The sequence below is a fragment of the Chelonus insularis genome, unplaced genomic scaffold, assembly GCF_013357705.1.
Source record: "Chelonus insularis isolate UGA/USDA-ARS -01 unplaced genomic scaffold, ASM1335770v1 contig_24_pilon, whole genome shotgun sequence".
In the NCBI taxonomy this organism is placed as follows: domain Eukaryota; kingdom Metazoa; phylum Arthropoda; class Insecta; order Hymenoptera; family Braconidae; genus Chelonus; species Chelonus insularis.
In genome coordinates, this window is record NW_023276446.1 from 11,092 (window position 1) to 33,025 (window position 21,934).

The following is a 21,934-nucleotide window of genomic DNA, read 5'->3' on the forward strand; positions in this document are numbered from 1 at the left end:
GGTTATGAGTAAGAAGAGAGGTTACAGTTTTAGGATCATAAGTTATTGAATATTTTATATAAGTGTTCGAGATTAATTGTATTTATCTAATATAAAAATTTAACATGAATTTAATATTAGTAAATTTCATATAAATTTATAAAATATACAAATATAACTTATAACATTAAACACAAAATTATTCTTATTTAAAAAACAATATCATATAATAAGTATGTTACAAAAATTATACTATTGATAAAAATTATACCATTGATTGTCGTTGAGCACTCTTCGATGCAAAGCTTTTAAATCTAGATTCTTTTTGTCTTTTAGATTTTTCTTTGACATATATTATTAACCGAATATAAATATACCGATTAACTACATTTTCAAGAAAAGAACAAGATTCACCGGTTTCTATTGCACAGTCTTTGCTAATACCATAATTCTCAATCGGCACCCATAATTTTATTATTTCCAATGCATCTCTCTAAATGCTCTTTTATATGTGCCTTCACCATGGTTATGTATTTAACAAAAATATTTGAGGGGTTTTCTAGAAAGCCAATAGATAAGGACTTCGTATAAATGGAACAACGACCATTATTTTCTGATGTCAAAGCTGTTGCACATGAATTGCAAACATATTTTTTGCGCAGAACAAATGAGATTGCGCTACCTAAAACATTATTTATAATATTGCGTTCAACAATGTTTTCGACTGGTTCAAGATCCTCATAATTCTGTTCATCATCATATACTAGTGATTTCATACACTTCTGAACTGGGATAATAACCGTTGGTTTCACTGATTTCTTTGCCACTTTCAATGACTCCAAGAAGTCTACGTAATGGTTGTCATCATCATCATCATCATAATTCTTTTTTGAAGTGTTCACATCCGTCAATTGTGATACACTTATAAGGCGCAGGCATCTTTTGGTTTGTAGTGCTGTGGGATGTGTACTATATCGCCTGAGCATCGAGAATAAGTTTTCGAGAGCGCCTTAGTTGACTCTAGTGGTAAGGAAAAATTTATACCCTGCTTTGAACAAATTCTTCGTCAGGTTCATAATATTAATACAACTTGTCTTTATTCCGGTTTGTACAGGCTTCCATGATGTTCCAATTAAAATTTTTTTGATGATTGAAAGAAAACTATCAATAATTTTCATTGATTTATTAAAATTGGCAGTGCTGATTGCGTCGTTGGGATGTCCACCGTTCATTGTATTGAGCCAACTGTTCACTTCTTCCAAGAACCAAACAGTCGTCAAGGCATCTTCTTCTATTATTTTTAATGAAATTAATGTCTTCAATGCTGTGGCAGTTTTCAAACTAAAAATATGAGCAGCTTCTGCAACATTCATGTTGTTGAAGCCTGTTGGGTTAAAAATGTCAACGGCAATATGTGTAGCAAGTTTTAAATCTTGAAATCGAGCTTGTACATCAAGCTATTCTTGTAGGTAACGAAAACGAACTTCGTTACATGGCAAGATGTTAGCTTCAACTATAGAACGAGCTCATGTGAAAACTTTATGATTTGTAAAAGCCATTCTCAAATTCTTAAGAAGATGTGGACAATCCGAAAATATATAAAAGTTACAGATGGTTCGTACAGGATGAGCAACAAATGGATTATCATTGTCTTTATTCACTCGAATCCCCAGTCTTCTCCACACAGCCTGATTTTTAGGTCCCATATCACTGACTAAACTATGAACACTATATCCGATGTGTAATCACTTCATTGTTAACAAGAAATCATGTATAATATTATCTATTACCAAAAAATAATAATTGATTTCTTATTGAGTCATGAATTCTTATCTGTCTTCAAAAGATATGTTGCTTCGTTAGAATCATGAAGATTATAAAACATTCCACTTGAATTAAAGAAATGCAGAGGTTTTTTCCAGTTTGCGTTTTTTTTTGAGTATCCACATGTATATTGTAGATGAATTTATTGGCAATTGGAGTAAAACACTCTTTATCAGGAATGGAAGACTTCCAAACAAACTTGATGATTAGCTATTCACTAAGTTATCTAAATTATTATTTGTATTGCTCATATTAGTTTTTATGATTCATTTATAAATAAAAAATATATATATATATGAATGAAAATAATACCTACATTAATATCATATTCTAGAGAAGGTTGAATGTCCATTTCGTCTATTAGCACCACACAATCTGCTTCCAATGACGATTCGTGACTCTTTTTTTTTGCTGCCATTAGAGTTACCATGTCATGTAAAATATCTGGCTTAAAAATTGTTGAATAAGATGGCAGTGGTAGACCTAATTCTTTCCTTGAATAAATATATGCCTTCCACCCAACTGCAAGAAAATAAAGTAAATTGAAATAAAATGATAGTAACATTTATTAAATCAAAATTATTTTAAATTTATACCATTCTATTTACCTGCATATCGTATTTGTGTGGCAAACTTTAAACTTTCTGGGCACCATCGTCCTTTTGGGTTATTTATTTCTCGAGCAAAGTATTTAATGATCGGTATTTTCGTTATTTTATTTAGCAATGTTTTATATTGAGAGTGGGTACGTTTGAATTTTTTGCGGAGCTGATTGTACTTTTTTTTTCTTACGGGCATTTCCTTTTTAAGTGTTATATTTGTTGTACTTAATCGATTAATAATTTCCTTGAGACGTCGATTTTCCTCCTCAAGGGTCAATGAATTACGATTTAATGCCATGGAATCAAGCAGGTTAATATTACCTAAAAGAATTAATAACATTCTGAATCTGAAATTAATTTTTACAAGTCGTAATTGAATAATAAATGTTAGGTTACCTGTTGATTGCTGATTTGCTGGGAAAGAGCTAACTTCCAAAGAAGTTTGAACTTCAGGAGAAGATGAGATATTCATAGTTTCAGGATCATCTTGAACAGAATCAGTTGGATTATTTACAGGTGAATTATTTCCAGATCCAGAACTATTTTCAGAAGCGTCTTGTAGATGAGAAAAAATCGTAGGCACAGCATTTTGCTTCAGTTTCCACCATTTATCAGCACGTTGCTGTTCAAACTGTTAGTCATCACAATGAAACTAAAAAATACAATTATAAATAATTCAATTAATACTAAATAATAAGTAATTTAATATTAATGTACTAATGAAATAAATATTGCATTTAATATAAAAATATATAGATAAATACTTACTTCACACAATTTCGAGGTTGGTCGAAAATTATTTTTACCACAATTCTGGAGCCACACTAGCTGCCGATCTTTATCTCGTGGAAATTAAAAGAGTCTAATTCTATCTTTCGAATTACTCTGACAGTTTAATGCATGGCAGATAACCATTTCTAATTATTATTGATCCACAACTCTGTAATATACTTTAACTTTTTACTCTTAAACTGACAAACGATGCCACGCTTAGAATTTAACTATCGCCTCCATTCTTTTTTCTCCCACCAAACCCAAAGATGGCCGTCCATGCAAAGACCTTACTTGGTCGCTGTTCCCCTCAATCAACGGACCTTGCTTATTGTCGATTGTTCTTCTGAGGAAAAAACTCCCGAACAACCTCGGAATATAAAAGGAGACAGTCTCTGCGACTCGAGTCAGTTTTCTTAAAGACCTCACAGAGTAAAAACCAAAAAGAAGAGAAGATGGAATAGAAGAGACTAAGTGAAACTAGTGCAATATAACAGCTGTAACTAGTGACGATATAGTCCGAAGTGAAAATAACATTTAACTGTCTTTGTTAAAGAGGGTTCTAATAAATTTATACCGTGCTTTATACAGGGTTGTAAGACCTATCTCGAATGTAAGCTTGATGGAACTCTTGGTATATTTTAGAGAATTTCGGTTCCATCAAGTAGCTATATAAAGGGCTCAAGATTGGATTCCAAATCGGTCGGGAACGAAGTTAGAATCTGTAAGTATCCTAATATAGGCTGTCTCTTGTCCAGAAATATTTTATTCAATGATGTCTTGCTCTAGGGTTTCTTTGAGCCTTCCACATGGTTAACGAATACACTATTGATAAAACGAGTACAAGAGGACTTTTTTTGTAAGTACCAATGGTTTGTTTTGTATTATAAATAAACAGAAACGTTATTTACTCAATTTGTCCGTTTACTAATTACTGCTTTTTTTCTTGTTGTCTCCAGACCCAGATAGAATTTAGGAAGTAACAGATTTGATAGAATTCAATAGAGATGTTGTTGTCTCAAAATTCCCTATTGAATTAAGGGTGAACCTATTGAACGTTTCAATAGGATCTTATTACCATCAAAAAAATCAGTTTAAACAAGAGGGAATTTTAATTCGGTCTAGAGGTTTTTTGTTTATACGGATTTGATGCTTAAATATACAGCTAAAATGAAATTCATTAGAAACTTGTCCGAAAAGATTCTACTGATGGTGAGGTTCAATCCTGGCATCCTCGGGTCCACAGTCCAATACGTTGCCGATTGCTCTATTCTAAAACATGGAAACATGACTTTCGCATAATCTATTTAAGTTAAAAATTTAAAATAATTCAAACGTCAATAGTTTGCTTGAATAATTGTCATTTGTAAAAATATAACAAGAAAAATACAACTTAGAAATTATATCTTTATCCCAATGTCTCACGATAGGATTCTATATCATTTAAATAGAAGCAATTGAAACAATTTCTGTAAAAAATCAATGGATTCAAAAGGGAAATACGAATAAAAAAGTATTTTCTTGTTTTAATAATTTTCGATAGAATTTGATGTTTTTCAGTAGAACTGATTTTGTATGTTGTTCTGTAGGGAAGAAGATAATTAAATAAAATAATACGATACAAAAAAAAATTCTTTACTATTGGATATTCTAATACGATTTCATATTTTTTCATTGGTCTGGTTTACTCAAGTTTCTATAGGGAATAAATAGACTGGATAGAAATATACGGCATAAAAAATATTTTCTCGTCACTGGAAGCTTTAATAGGACTTGAAACATTTGAATAGGCTTAATTTCTTCACGTTTCTATAAGAAAGAAATAAATTGAAAAACAAAACACGACTTAGTATTTTTTGTAGAAATAGTTCTCAATACGATTTGATAGTTTTTTTTCAAGTTCATTTTCTTCAAGTTTCTATGAGAAATGAGCAAATTGAAAAGGTAAATACGGCTCGTAAAATATTTTCTTATCATGATATTCCCTATAAGAATATCATCTCGATTAATACAATACTGAGAACAAAAAAAGGATACAGTACGACTCCTCTAATTTCTTGGCCCTCAATCTCTAATAGACAGGCCTTACTCCCCACTTACACTGCTTGGCATGAAGCGATACTATGACTCTCAATTTTCAATTTCGAAAATATGTTCCCCAAGTTTCAGAAAATGTATTTACTATTTGTGTGTGCATTTACTCAAAATATTAAGTAGAGTATTATTAATTTTATGGAAAATACTTGCTTCATATTAATCTTTAATTTGTTTCAAATAAATTGAAGAACAAAATACGACTCAGTGTTTTTTAGTGACAATATTCCTCAACAGGGCTTGTAATTTTTTTTCACAGATGTTTTCTCCTAGATTCTATAGAAAAATGAATAGATTAAACAAGGAAATGTTAGAGATGTCAAACCTATTGAATAATGCAGAATCCTATCGAGGTTTAATGTATAATGAAAATAATTTCTAAGTCGTTTTTCCCTATTGAGATATATTTATCTCCTGTTGGATGTTGGAGAAGTTAAACCTATTAAAGGATGCAGAATCTTATTGAGGTTTCATCAATAATTAAAAACATTTCTAAGTCGTATTATCTTATTCAATCACTTAGTTTCCTATTCAAATATTGTCTACCTTTTCGTATAGGAACTCTTCGTTTCCTATAGACTTACTAACTACATTTTGAAATCGTCATAATCCAATTCACTTGTTTGAATAAGAAAGTTCTGAATCCTATAGTTTTTACGATCATCATTTACATGTATACCTATTCAGATTGGCATAATCCTATTAGACTTTCTGCGGGTGGCAGAAATTTTGTTACTTTGCCTATTCAAATACGATGTTTCCTATTCAAATTCTGAAAAAGCCTATAGGATTTATTCTTTTTCAATAGGAATATTTAGGCAGGGTTGACAGTAATTAAAATTATTTGAAGGAATATTCTTAGCAAAATTATATACATAAAGTATGACATATTCATCTCATTTAATTTCTAATTGATTATTGAATGATTTTTAAAAAACCAGTCAATACAACAAATTCTTCAAAAACTTCTTGTTCAATTAAACAAAAATGGATGAGCCAATGATGATGGCTCTTAAACGTTCAGAGGAGAGGAGCTGCTCTTGTACGAGCTGTTTTTGGTACGGAAGATTCGCTAAAAAATAATTTATGAGGAAACCGAAGTGAAATACAAAAGGATGCTCCAGTTCATCTCAGACTAGATCCTATTGAATTTATATATTCTGTCAGCGGCAAAATTATCTATAAGAACATATATATATGTTCTAATCCACCATTACTTATATGTTCGTATAAAATGCATGTATTTTTTATGTATTACGGACTGTATACAGTTTTTTTACTCGGATATGCATTGGTTTCGAGTTTATTTAAAGAGAAATCTTTTTCTTTACTGAAACAAAGTTGCTCACTGTGTAAAATGAACATCAACCGACTTCTGTCTTTTTTAACATATAATTTGTTTTAAAGGAACAGGCATTAAGTCTTACGATGGAATTAAAATCCTTTTCTGTTATTATCAATATTTCCATATATATTTTTTTTTCTTTAATTCTATCGCACAGCAATGGATTTCTGGAATCGGCTTATTCGTGAACGAAGTCGCGGGAATCTACTAGTGTGTTCATGAATAATTTATGCATAAAACGTCTCCACTAATGTACAAGGAAATTATGATTTTCATGAATATTAATTCATTATTTACATATCTGTTATTAAATGAAATATTTATTCATATATTGATTTGTACATTTATTTCAAATTCTACTTTTAATAATATTATATGTGATTATGTATTCTTATGAGTCATATTATTTATTTATGTTATTTTACATTTAAATTAATCCGAATGAAAGTTTATAATTTACCTGCATTTAGTCTTAAAGGGTATTAAATCCGTCGTCAGTGTACCTTTAAATTGTCTCAATCTGTTTCCCAACACGGAGAAAAATTTCATAGAAAACTTCTCATACTCGTCACTATAAAGCAAGTGCAATCGACGAGAAATGAAATTTTTCTAAAACAAATTAGGAAAAACTTTATTGACAAAAAGTAATTTTTGATAGAAACATTATAAATTGTGATAGAAGCCTTTGAATTTATATGACAAAGCGTAGGAAAAATGGTTAAAGAGCATAAGAAAAATTGTAACACAGCATAGAAAAAATTTTGTAGCATCCTCGTCTATAAGAGATTTTTAAACTTTTTATAATGGGATAAAATAAAAATTACTTGAATCTACTATATTTTATAATTTGGCATGGGAATTTTTCCCCTGCACTTTGGTAATTGGCCGCTACATGTATCAAGTATGTGCTCGGTCCTATATGAATAAACACAAAAAAAGAGCTGGACAACATTCGTGCATTTCCGCTATTTTTCGAAACATGTTAGGGCAAAAAGAAAGAAAATTTTGTTTACGAAGTACGTGACAGTAAAATTATTTAACCAGTTTCTTTCAGAGTAAGTGGTTGTACGATGCTACAACGTAGTGACTGGTTTATTTAGCGTCATCATTTCATCTATAAGAATCGTCAGCATTCTTCATAAATTTAAGTACGATTGTATTTATAGGCAAAAAATTGAAAATTATAAATTAAATAATTGAATATCAGTGCTCTGCAGTGGTCTGGGTGCGATCCGAAAAGTCCACACGACCAACTTCCCAGTGGACAAAATAAAAAAACAATTCGAATAGAACCCGTTTCCAATTGTTTATAACAAATGGAATTGTTATAAATGAAATCAGTGTGTTTTTATTCATTTGATATGGTTAGTTACTTCATTTCAGTGAAAAAAAAAATTGTGCGTTAGAAGAATTCAAATATACCTCATAGATCCTGTTTTTCATTATTTACAACAAATTTCATTGTTATAAACGAAAAAAGTATGTTTTGATTTATGTCATACGGTTGGTAACATTTTTTTAGTAAAAGAAAAAATTATACGTTAAAAGTACTCATATATACATATAGCATGGATCCCTATTTTTATTGTTTATAACAATTTGAAACTTTTTATTTAAGTATTACCATGATCAATAATCACTTGTTAGTAACAATGTTCATTTATTATGAACACAATTTCATATTATTAACCATTATTATTGACTATTATAGCGTCTTTAATTCTGTTTTCTCAATCCTGATACAAGTTTTTGAGTTTACCTAAGATTTCGTTAAAATAGAAAGGATTTCGAAGAATAGTTGAGGAAGTCATTTTTTAGATATTTTATTGCTTTTGGAAAACCTACGTGGCGAAAAGCAATAAAACTTTAAAAAAAGAGTACGTGACGTAAGAAGAGCGTTAGCTTTTCCAAAAAGGGAAAAGACCATGCGAAGGGACTTGTGCGCGCCTGAAGCAAGGGACTTCTAATTATGTCACATTCGACTAAATAAATACGTAAGGTTTGATGCATCAGTCAGTTGTCGAAAAAGTAAGATCGAGATCAGATCGTCGTCTAACATCTCTTGAAATCATAAGTCTTGAGTATTGTATTGATAATACTTCAAAGTTTGTAAATTTTTGTATGAAGTTTATTTGATCGTCAAATTATTTTTAAATTGATATTTAAATTAATTCGCGAGAAAAAGTGAATAATTGCGCTGACTGAAACATCGAATAAGGACCAATTAATTGTAATTCATCTCGACCAGAGTAATGGGAATCATCTGTTGGTAACGTTTAAATCGTTGTTATAATTTTTCAATAATTTTCATTCAAAAAAATTTTGTTATTGTTTTTATATAAATCACACATTTTTACTTTCTCTATCGAAGATCCCCTCATCCCTGTCTATTGGTCGAAAGACTAGGACTAAAAAGAGGAACTTAAAGTCTCTAAGGTTAAGCATATGGTTTACATATTGACACCTTTAAAGAGCAAAATTACATAACGAATCTATAAAAATTTCAAAAGTGATCAGTAATAATTCAAAGAAATCAAGTTCGCTTTATCAATAAATTTTACTGTTTAGTTTAGCAATAATAAATGTATAAAATTCAGTTAACAACTAGGTTAAACACTGAATGCAATGGCACAAATAAATTTAGATTTTTTGTAAACAAAACGATCAAAAGTTTCATAATGTTGTATTTAATCTATTCTACTTGCTAAGTTTTATTTAATATCAAATATTTTCATTTATTTTTAAATTAAATTTCACATATGCTTTCCTTATACTATTAGTTGTAATCGAACAACCTGAACATGATCTTTTATCAAACTATTTGACGATAAGGAACTGAAATTTTTTTTTCGATTCTACAAATTTCAGTGCAACTTTTTAATGTAATGTATGTAAGTTAAATGCATCGATCCTCTTTTCATTTATCCATGTACAGAACGGAAGGCCAATTACATGTATTACTTTTTCCATCTCAGTTTTGAACTACGCTTGGTAAAAAAAGAACATAATTTCATTTACGTAGCTAAAATCATATTGAAAATAGGAACTTCCTTGCTGTTGTGTTTGTATATAGAAAATCGTACGCGTTCACAATTGTACACACTCGGTTGTTTTAAATGACTCATTTATCACACTCCCGAAATCATTGGGATGCAAATTTATTATTTCAATTACTCGCTTGCTTTTTAAGAATTTAACTCTTCTCTATCTCATATATGAGATTTACTATAGTAAATCACTAGGGATCTTAGTTTTCTGGTAGTAATTAATGCTAGGCTAACTCAGATAAAAGTATTTATGGTAAAAAAATATTTGTACAATTGTGGCAGTAATAAAATGTCAAGAATTACTGTGAGATTTGCCCTACAGTTACTGGGATAACAAATAAATTGCTTGCTTGTTTATCAGTAAATTTTCCAGATTTTTCGAAATTATCGACAATTTCTTTATCTAAACTCCAATGTATTTCCAGTACACAAACCCCGAATTTAATGCAAATTACTTCTACATTCATCAATTTATTATCCAGAACAGGTGACAACTCGTGATTTTCTCTTAATTGTCTCAAATATGAGCATACATTAATGAATAAATATTATGATGTTTACTTTTAAAGTGTATTTGAGTTTCATATATATCAAATCAAATAAGTATTAACATCTTCATGCATTTTTTAATAAATTTTAATACATTTTAGAATAACATATGAATATAAATAATTATAAAATTAAAATTTGGTCAACTTTAGACACTGTAACCAAAAACTTTACTTGTTCGTGATCAAACTTTATATTTATCACAGTAACGTTACTTACAATAATGAAGATTGCAATTTTATGCTACTTTATAGTTTTATAGTTATTGAATCCATCAACATAGTTATTTTCATTTTAACAAAATCACAAATATATTGTAGCTTACAAAAATCACAGGTTTATCGAAATGCAGGTTACATTTAAAGTAAATGACGCAATCATAGTCAGACCGATATTGATTTGTCTATAAATGTAGGGCGAATTTTCAAGCAGACATTATATCAGTACCATCGTGTATAACGGCTGCTTTGAAAATAAGAATTGAAATGCATAATAAAAATATTAAGATTCATATTTTATATATAGTCAATAAAAATGAATACATTTTAATTTTATTCTACAATCTATAAGGAAGAATTAATTTATTAGCAACTATTGCATTAGAAAAAACCTGTGCTATTCGTTTCATAACTTGAAATCATTTTATGATACAGTGACTTATGTCTGTTTTCTTGTGAATTCGTTTTTTCAAGAATAATCAAATTAAATTTTTGGAAATTGTCTGTTATAATATCAATTTTTCATATTCTCCGCCAATTATTTTAAAATTTCATCATTCTGTTCAGCTGCTGGAACGTAGTCGAATTAGTTTAGTCCTTCAAAACTTAAAACCAAATTCGGAAAAAAGTTCCATAATGTCTAATTTTATGGAATAAACAATAGTATATGTTAAATATATCAAAAGCAGAAATTCTCCTATAATAACAGCTTGTATCATATTAAATAAGTACACGATTTAAAGGCCTAAGGATGAGAAGAATACTCACTTTTATCATAAATATATTTATGGAATATGTATGTCTAATAGAAGCAATTTAAAAATGGAAAATTCATTATTATCGATCATAAAAAGTTCTAGCATATGATTGAAAATTTACGCATAAAACTTTTCTTTTTCCTATTATATTGTAAAATATGTGAAAATATACATCTATGATTTAATTGACTGACGACAGTTTGATATTTGACATTATTAGATTGTTTATAGCAACGAGGGGATAGTTGATTTTAAACATTTTAAACCTTTTTTAATATTTCTTCAATTTTTCATTTCGTCATATTTTACAATATTACGATTACAAAAATATTGATAGAAGTTCGTGCTATTACTCTCATTTAAGGCTGGGCTAAAGTCACGGAGGCGACTGAATCTTCTATATACATTGGATCGTAGGTTCCTAATTTCTTTGCGAATTAATGTTTTTACTTAGAAATTTCACGGAGAGAAAAGAATTATAGAGTTCACTCCAAAAAATAGTAGTCTGTCGCTTCGGGTACAAAAATGGCAATAAGCAATTGTTTGATTAGTATACAATACAATTTTTTCTTGTAAAACTTTTATTACACATTCAAATTGTAATATTTTATCTTTATTTTTGCATAATTTAAAATTTTGATTCATGATCAAATTTTTAATATTTAATTCAAAGTATGCTGGATGAGGTCAGAGCACCAGACTTTCATTGTGCTGAGCAGGGTTCAATCTCGGTTTCGGCCAATTTTTTTTTTTTGTGAAATTGAATATAATTATAATTTTAATAAGCCAAGAGTAATTTTTCATGATAATTAATTTTTTTGCGATTTTAAAATTCCTCCAATTTCCAAAAATTTAGAATATTAAATTTCTTAATTCTGTATTTGAAATTGCTGTATCTTCAGCATTAATTATGTTAGAATCATGATTCGTAACTAATTTTTGCATGATGCAATGACCATTACATACAATTTGAATAAAAAAGAAATTTGCCGTTATTGGAATCGAACACCGGTCGGCAAAATGAAAGTTGAGCACATTGTTTACAGAGCCAGCATATATATTTACAGTCCAATTTCCCATCTGTTACTCTCTCTTCTGTGATTCTCTCGCTCCTGTTACTAGGATAATCTCTTATCTGTGAATTGTTCTTTCCCCCTCTCAATTTTTTCCTGAGCCAATCAAAATTTAGATACGTTGCGCATTTTTTTAAACTGTACATAATTTCATGTTTCTATGTGCAGAGCTAACCTAAGATACTATAAGTTATGAAAATACGATTAACTTGTAACATTAACTTCTATTGAATATATTTTGTAACAAATATAGATGATTTATTTGAAATGGAATATAAAATATAATGTTGTTTTATAAAAATCATTGTGTTAGAGAATATTTTTACGTATAACAAGCTTGAAACGCTTGATATACAAAGTGCTTTTATTAACTTTCCCTGCTTAAACAATCCTATTGGGAAAAAAGGGCAACAGGCAAATTGCATTGGAAATTTCCTATTGAATCCTATTAAAGGTTTTTTTCCTATCAAAATCGCCTGAATCCTATTCAGTTATCCTATTGTGTTTTAAGTGTAAATAAATTGCTGAATGTTTCAATTCAGTTGGTTTTCACTAATCACGAACTCAGGAAATGATAGCACACGACCTTCACCATAAAATGTGTTCAGGAGAAGTGCACCCTCACACAAAAAACACTTTGCTTGAGCTAAACAATGTTTTTATTATAAAAATATACTATTTTTGATTATAACAATAACCTTGTTACAATGTTAGAGCTTACGTGACACAATTTTGAGCAATCTAGAGCTGATAAATGAGCTCTGAACAAATTATGATAAGAAAAATAGACAGAACGGCAACAGAATACGTGTACTAGGACGTCGCGTGAGCGTTAATGGCTGCAATCACGTTGTCGCCGGCGTCGGTAGACTTAGTTCAATGGTGGGACAACTATCATTGGTTTGGTTGGAGAATAAGAGCTGTGATTGGATGAGTACTAAAAAAAGAGCTAGGATAGGGCGAGCGGGTCGGGTGAGCTCGACGGAGCACGAGCTGGGACAAAAGCGAGTCCAGCTGACAGGTCGCAGTTAAGTTTACGCAACATATTAAGAAAATTGTTCCACGACAATGTTCATGCGTGAACACTAACCGAAGTTAAGAAGCTCTAACCTCGGTTATAACTGCGGCTTAGATGCGCATAAACGCACCTTAACTTCGGTTAACTAACTACGGTTATACCTTACTGACCAGGGTTTTGTACCCACAGTCAATAAGCTAACCTAGGTTAACGGTAACGCATAAACACTTTAACGTGAGTTAAGAGCCATACACGAAGATTAAACATCGAAGTAGCTAAATGTAAATCGAAAATAATCGATTTATTCGTCAAAATAAATACAAATGTAAGATTATTATCGACGATTCTTTTTTCCGTATGTCCAGAATTTAGAAAAATAAAATTCATTCAGATTGGCGGGATAACCGAACTTAGATAAATTTTGACTGTATAAACGCCTTAACCAATCGATGTTATAACTGAGGTTAAGGCTGCCTCACTACGGTTTATTTTCACGCATAAACGTGCTGATTTATAGTAAAAAGTTTACGCTAGAGTGTATCGTATAGTACCAGACATAAATGCTGTTCAATTTTTTAAAGGTTATATATGTGATTTCCCTATGCCTTGTTTCCCTGTCCTGAGAAGGACATTTTGTTTGAGTACCTCGCCTTATAGGGCATAACTCTGGGGATGACTCTACTCCTAGTGACGGCGTTACTTGGGACGTTGTATTCTTGCGCCTTTAGAGAGGCACGAGGATGCACGCATCTAGCCCAATGCCTTGCAACATACCACTACGAGTCCAACCTCAATTGACCGAAAGCACCCGGCTCTCTGCATATCGTTCTTCGACTTTGCGGCCGTAGTACCAGTTGTATCCGCTTTGGTCAGCGGCCCCAATTGTTTATGGTGTGAGGGGAGCACGATTATATTGTCAACACCTGAAAGAATAAATGATTAGTATAAGGCGTTTCCCGAAATATGTAAAAGTTTATTATTGCTTCGTTATTATTATTTGTTGTTGAGTGAGAAATCCTTATCCGTTTGATCCACAGGTTGCAGGTATTCTGCGAAGATTGTAGGCTTGCAATCTATGCCTAGGTGCTCCGATAACACCCAGGTGTGGATCAATAAAGTTTACGAGCTATGTTTTACGACGCTGGTAATGACCTACTACTTCTACGGGGCGGAGGATTCTGTGTTGGGCATTGCTGCCCCCATTCGCACTACCCTCCTCTTTTCTCTCATCCCCTTACGGATTCTTCTGATCTCCTCGAAAAAATTTTTTTCCGCGCACGCCTTGACGAATTGTTCGAGGGCCTTACATGTGTCCCTTGTTTGGACAAACTTTGGCGCTATTTCAGGCCATGTTGAGCTAAGGTCAACATTCGTTTTCGAACGTATGACCGATATGAGATCCGTACGTTTGTCTCTATATGCGGAACAGTGCAGCAAGAAGTGCTCTACTGTGTCGTCATCTTCCCTATTGCAATTAGGACAAGTTGGATCCATCTCGGTGGCATATGGTCACAATGTGCACAAAATATGCCATGTCTTGTGAATATTGGTGTCATTAGGTTGTTCATTCTGTCTGTCATATTTTTAATGTTTGTAACCTAAGGTTCATCATCGGCGTCGACGATTCTCCTGACATATTGTCATTTAAAGAGATTTTGACATTGTTGTACGTAACTGCTTCGTCGGTACCGAGTGTATATCGCGCATTGAGATCAACGATCGCCATGCGTATAGGCGGGACGCCTACCGCCACACAGAGGCCGTCCCTCGGGGTAGATGCGCGAGCGCGCGTGACAACTCCCAAGACGCTTCTCTGTGCGGCCGCAAGCGTTAGCCAATCTTTAGCATTACATAAATCGCTCCATGCCGGGGACGCATAAGCAATCACCGGGAGGAAGCACCCCCTATATATGGTTAGACAGGTGTGATAAGTAAGTCCCCAACGCTTTCGCGAAAGGCGTCTTATTTTATGGAATAGCGTTTCCGCTTACGTCCGTCGTTTATGAATATGTGTAGAAATATTAAGGTCTCTGCCGAACCAGACCCCCAAGTACCTAACTACTTCTGGGTACTTGACTTTGTTTTCCTCTATAGTAATCTTAGGCGGTTTACATTTATACCTGTCTTTCTTTCTTCTGAAGTGTGGTTTATATTTTTTGTAGTTGGGATTGTTTTTATCCCTGTAATTCCTCTTGCCTCTAAGTTTTATTTCTCTCTTCATGAATACAAGGAAACACAAGATTGAAAATCCTACAGAATAAGAGACAATTCGGTTGGTTTTGCCGTTACACATGGGATTGTATATTCTACATAATCACAAAATAACGGTTATTTTACCTGCACTTATTTTGTCTTGCGGTTATTGATGCACGGTTATTTAATCGCAGTTGTTTTGTCCGCGGTTATTTAAACACGGCACCATTGTTATGTACTGTTCATAATATAGAGTAACCTCTGTATTGCAACGCATGTTTATAAATTTGTGTACTAAAATTTCGATATAAATATTACAGACATGTCAGATAAAGTGCATTATGAAGGACGATTCATTAAACAAAAAGTGCTCAGCAAGCGATTAAGAGCTGTTGCGGCAGTGGCCAAAGCAAAAAAACACCAAAACAACTGTAAAAAAATTGTAGGAACCCGAATAGTTGAAATAGATGAGTTGGCACAAAGCTTTGTTCGCTGTAACTGTCAGCAAAATATATTATTAAAAAATATTGTAAAAGAATCACGATTTGGTTTGAATTCTGTGTTTTCAATCAAATGTAAAGATTGCTCCATATTAACTAATGTGAGCACTGGAAAAAAGCATACGTCTGAAGATGATGTGACGCGTTATGACGTGAATACAACAATTATGTTAGGTAAGTTTAATTATCTATGATAAAATTATCACAAATAATAAGATAAATTAGAATGTACATTAAATATTACAATTTGATAAAAATTATAATTAAGTTGTATAATGAAAATATTGAACTAAATTTATTAATCTTTAAATCTGATTGTAGGAGCTGGGTATATCAGTTATTTGATCATCATTGTTCAAAAGATATGAACGAGAGGTTGGGGCTATTATAGAAAATGTTGCCAAAGACAGTTGCAAACAAGCTGCAGAGGAAGAGCGTTAATTAGTAGTAGAGAATGTGGAAAAATTATGTAAAAAACTGTAAGACATTATTTTTAACATTAAAAATTGTAAATATTTTCTTCTTACTCTTGATAATTATGGATAAGAAAAAAACTGTAAATTATTTGAATTTCGACAAATAACAATGTTGATAAATTGTAATTATTAGTTTTAGCTTCGTAATAGTAATAGTGATGATTCTGATAATTATAATGTTAATTAATAACTATAATCATAGTTGTTATTTTTAGAATTATTATCAATATGATGACTAGAAAGAAAGGATAATTTTTTACTAATAAAATCATATAGCTTGTACCTATGTGATGAACTGATAAATTAATGAAATTGTAGGGTTTCATTAATTTCTTTTTTTTAGAATAAAACATAATATAATTATTTCTTTTCCATTAGGCCTGAAAAAATTTCCCAAGAAATTTATGACGAGTTTATTTCCTTAAAAGCTGATCTTCAAGTAGACGGAGCTTTAACATCTTTACTTCCTGACTGCATCTCATCGAGTTCAGAGTTACTTGCTTCTACTTCAGCTTCTTCAGGACATTCAGAAAATTTTAAATCAAAATTTTAAAAATTTTATGCTGCTATCGAAAACATTGTTAATATAATTGTTTCGTATGATATGGGTTGGAATAAGCGGGGAAATGGTAGAAGCTATGATAGCTTGAATGGTTATAGGGCTATCATAGGTTTTTTAATAGGTAAAGTTCGGGATTTTAGAACCCGAAATCGAAAATGCAAGCTGACGAAGTCCCAAAGATCACAACTGTCGTTCAAACTTCCGAGGAAGTGCTAAAGCTATGGAAGCTGATGTTGGGGCTGAATTAAGAAATAAAAATTCTATTTTGAAAGAAGTCGGCTTAAATGTAGGTGTTGTAATTGGTGACGAGGAAAGTTCGATGATCGCAGCTGTCCGTCATGAAAGGCAGAAGAAAATATTTAAACTCGCAGACTCCAGCCATCTAAAGAAAAATTTTTCCAAAGAACTATATGATTTGCATAAAGAGTTCAAAGAAATGAAGAAACGACATGTGATACCGCACTTAAAAAATGCTTTTCTACGCTGTTGTGCAAAACAAAGGTAACAGTGTTAAACTAGCCAATACTATTGCTGTTATTCCAGACCATGTATTCGGTAGTCACGGAAATTGTGATACATGGTGTTAGCATCATTCTGATAGGCTTAAAGAAAATAAAAAGTAGACATTTCTTCTGAAAGATAAAAAGTTATATACATCTTTAAAAAAGCTTTTTGATAAATATGCTGCCAACTCTTCAAAATTTCTCATAGCTGCGAGTAGTCAAGCAAACGAGAGTTCAAATAACATCATGGCACATAAAGCACCCAAAAACAATTGCTACAGTTTAAGTGAATCCGCAGATTATCTGTGAGGAGTGCAATATGTACCAAAAATGATGGTGAACAATATTTATTTCGGGTAAAGACAAAATTTAATCTTTCCCCAGGTAAAAACACTCAGCCATTTGCTCTTCAATAAGATCAAGAGAGAAAACGACGAGCTGCAGTCGCTAAAATGCACTCAACGAAATGTCGTCGAAATATATTAAAACAAGAACGTGGAAATCTGCGGAAGAAAAAAGAAAATACTGAAAGTTTACAATATTTTTCTAACTGCGGCCTTGATATTGATGCTAACAATAATGAAGATATTCAAAATGATGAAGAGATTGCCGGTAATTAAAAAAGCATTGGTTCATTTGCTATTGTATATTTTGACATTAAAACCAGTGGGTTTGCAAACTCAGCAGATTCATTGCAATTAGCAGTAAAAATTGAAGGACGGACGTTTTCGCAATACATTGAACCGACGCAAGCTATAGCTGCTGCTGTTTCCGCTGTGAATGGTTTAAAAGCGATGGGCAACGAATTATATTTAAATGATTGTAACGTATCAAGGATTTCATTGAAAGAAGCTTCACAAAAATTTAAAGAATTTCTGTTGATGTCTACCAAGCCATCAGTTTTGGTAGCACATAACGAAAAATTTGATGCGAAACACTTGATTCGAGCGATCATGCAAAGTGGTATGGTTGATGACTTCCAGTCAGTAATAAAAGGGTTTTCGGACTCTTTAATATTATTTCAGAAAAATTACCGAATAGGAAAGGAAGAGGAGCATTTTAATTGTCAGAACTTGCCAAAGACTTGTTATCGCAGGAGACAGATGATAATTCAAAGATTTAATAAACAATGCCGAAGCATTTAATAAAGTCGTCAAAGATGTGTTAGAAATGCATGAAGTAAGTCAAATAGCTGATATGCTGTGACAAGACGGGTTTAAACTCTTTGTCCATTCCGGACAAGTGGCGCCATTCGTGCCGGTCAGAACAAACCTGAGGCCACAAAATACTTATGTCGCCCTCTTTGGGAGACTTTACACTGCTGTTACAGCGCCATCACACCAACAGCCGGTATAAAGAGCACCTACGTGACCTACCAAGCTCAAATAGAGGACAACGTACCAGAGAACACCACTTTGGTCAGCGCTTCAATCGCTCCAAGGGGCGGAGCTAGACGATGGAAGGAGATCCCGCCAAAATCCACCAAGTACCTCGAGAACAGTTGAACGGCAGAATTCTAGACAAGCGTTAAGTTAATGTCGCACGCATATAAACGCACATAATAGTACGGAAGTTCCCAAGGACGGTTGAATTCGTGTATGCGCACAGGGAAGATCGTCCAACAGACATCCTCTTCGAAGCTACTAGACTTCTAGCGAACGGACACACGAGTTAGGACGCCAGGGTAGTCCCCCACTTGCCAAGCAGTCACGTAGTAGTCGCCAAACTCGACGTCTCCGGAAGGTGTAGCAGACAACGCATGTATATGGGCATATCTGGCATATACTTTGTTTGTTACCGCCGCCTCGTACCCGGCTAGTATTCTAGTAATTATCAACTTCCCAGTGGGAAGTTATAGTAATGGGTCCGATTTTGCGAATCGCTAATTTTGACATATCTCCACGTTTTAAGGTCCCGCGAATCCAATACGACCGTTTTCCAGTGGACGTCTATGTGTGTGTATGTACGTATGTGCGTACATACGTTCGGCATTATTTTTCGCCTCGATTATCTCGAGAACAAAAAATGATATCGATGTGGGACCAATTGCATTCGACGCGTAATTACGTAACTTAGAACTGAAAAAGTTTTCAGGAAAATCGGTCCAGCCATTTTTTTTGCAGAACCAAAAAACTAGCAAAAATGGAAAACAACCTGAATTTCTCAATTTATAAATTGTACCATTTTTTAGACAAAATTATGAAATCATAAAAAAAATATGAATATTAAATAATTAGAATACTTGTATGAAAATATGGTGATAATATTTCATCGAAAAAAAAAATTTTAAAAAACAAAATCAGCAATGAAAGAATTTTAAACTCGTGTCAAGATTGAGAAAACAGCATCAAAGACGCTATAATAGTCAATAATATGGAATTGTGTTTATAACAATTGAACATTGTTACTAACAAGTGATTATTGAAAATAGTAATATTCAAATAATAAGTTTTAAACTGTTATAAACAATAAAAATAGGGATCCATTCTATATATATGTGTACGTTTAACGCATGATTTTTTCTTTTACTGAAATAAAGTAACTAACTGTGTGTTCTGACTTCGAGTCATCCGGACGAGCAAACTAAAACTTAGTGGACTGTAATGAATAAGAGCAGAATAAAGAAAAAGGTTGGATGCTAGAAGATTCCTTAAAAATAGTTTATTAACACCAAAATTGTATGGTTTTCTTACTTTTATTAACAATTAACAATTAAACTAGTACAATAGAAAGCACTTATCACTAAGGTTCATTGAGTTGTCCGTAATTCAACTATTTCTACACTTGTGAATTGTCTGCTGGTCAATGTTTCACCAAAAACCGTCTCAAAACGGTGAATAGCAACATTCACGTTATACACCAGAGTTGTTCGGGTGTGCGATGTATATGTGAATGTCCGTGAGGCACTATGGCGTCGACGCCAGTTCAGCTTCGCGCCCAAAGACACTACAACTGACTGTACTGGACCACTGGCACTGATGAGATTGATTGTGAAGCTTCAATTATGTTCACGAGAGTTGCTCGACCGCGTGCTTGTTGGCGTCACTAGGGCCGTAGAGTTGCCTTCTGGGCCATGAGGGAAATACTTCCCGATGATTGGTCCAGTGAGTTGAATGACGCGCCGGTGGACAAGTCCGGCATTAACAATTTTCGAATATTCTGAGACTTGCTGACTTTGGGGCCCTCCAAGTCAGAACACTGTGTCAAATGAATAAAAACAGACTCATTTCGTTTATAACAATTCCATTTGTTATAAAAAATGGAAACAGGTTTTATTCGAATTGTTTTTTCATTTTTTCCACTGGGAAGTGGTCGTGTGGACCTTTCGGGTCGCACCCAGACCACTGCAGAGCATTGATATTTGTAATTATTGTTAATCATTACAATTGGACAAGTACGATTGATTCATTGTAACGCGTGTAATAGCAGGTCCGCTTCAGGTCGCGGATTGATGAATCCTGCGAGTTGTACACTGATAGGACACCTCCTACGAACATCATCAACGTACAGACGGGTGCTTCATACCCCCCTGCATGTGTAACACATCTCATCGTCGTTTGCCTAAAATTTATACTATTCTCTTGTTATTCGATTTGCTCGTTACATACATATTCGCTCGTAAAATATACCTCTCGTATAAACTTCTCTACCACCAGCAAACAAGGAATGAGGTAGGTGAGAAACTACTTGCATATATATTAAGCAGAATAATCATAAAAATTTACATTCTAACTTCAATTGACGGCTTCAAGAACCGAGACCCTAGAATACCCGGCTATTCCGTTTTACATAAAAAGCTTCTGTCACAATAGAAACTTCTCAGAAATGGTATGAAGTAATTCCTGGACGGAGAAAGAGAAAACATCCTATCAAACTCTTCCCGCGTTTTCACCAGCACATATCCCGAACCTACTCAGTCCATCTGATCCTTAGGGACTCCCTAAAGTTCCCGAAATATCACAGGAATCGTCTATTTTTACATCCTCTCTCCTATCCATCTAAGAATCATTACTTCTTCTTTTTCTTCTGGCGCGGAAATCACCCTCTTCGCCAGGAGCCATTTCAATGCTAAATACTTAAACAAACACAGTTTCTGATTGTATTATTAGAAAAATAGCTATAGCCAAACTATCTTATGATAATTTAAGAGAAATTTTCATTAAAAAAGGGGAAGTGGGGTTAAGTAATTTTTTGACGGAAAACGTTAATAAAACCTCGAATAAAAAACTGGCAAAACATCATTAACAACATTGTTATATTTTTCAAAAATAATAAGTAGTTAAGTATTGTTGATATACAGCATAATAATTTCGATAAATGTGTATTTTAAATATGTGTTCTATTTATAACTTTTTTAATTTATAATTGATGCGCTCATTAATTTTTTATTAATAAGAAAATATTATTTGATATTTATGAGAT

The 21,934-nt window shown here is 32.7% G+C and overlaps 1 protein-coding gene across 1 annotated transcript; it reads left to right on the top strand.

The window, feature by feature from the left end:
* Positions 1-17,964: 17,964 nt before the first annotated feature.
* LOC118064777 (uncharacterized) lies at positions 17,965-18,553 on the top strand. The gene is made up of 3 exons (XM_035079649.1): positions 17,965-18,124; positions 18,200-18,494; positions 18,538-18,553. Exons 1-3 carry the CDS (start codon positions 17,965-17,967, stop codon positions 18,551-18,553), a joined length of 471 nt encoding a protein of 156 aa, XP_034935540.1.
* Positions 18,554-21,934: the final 3,381 nt, after the last annotated feature.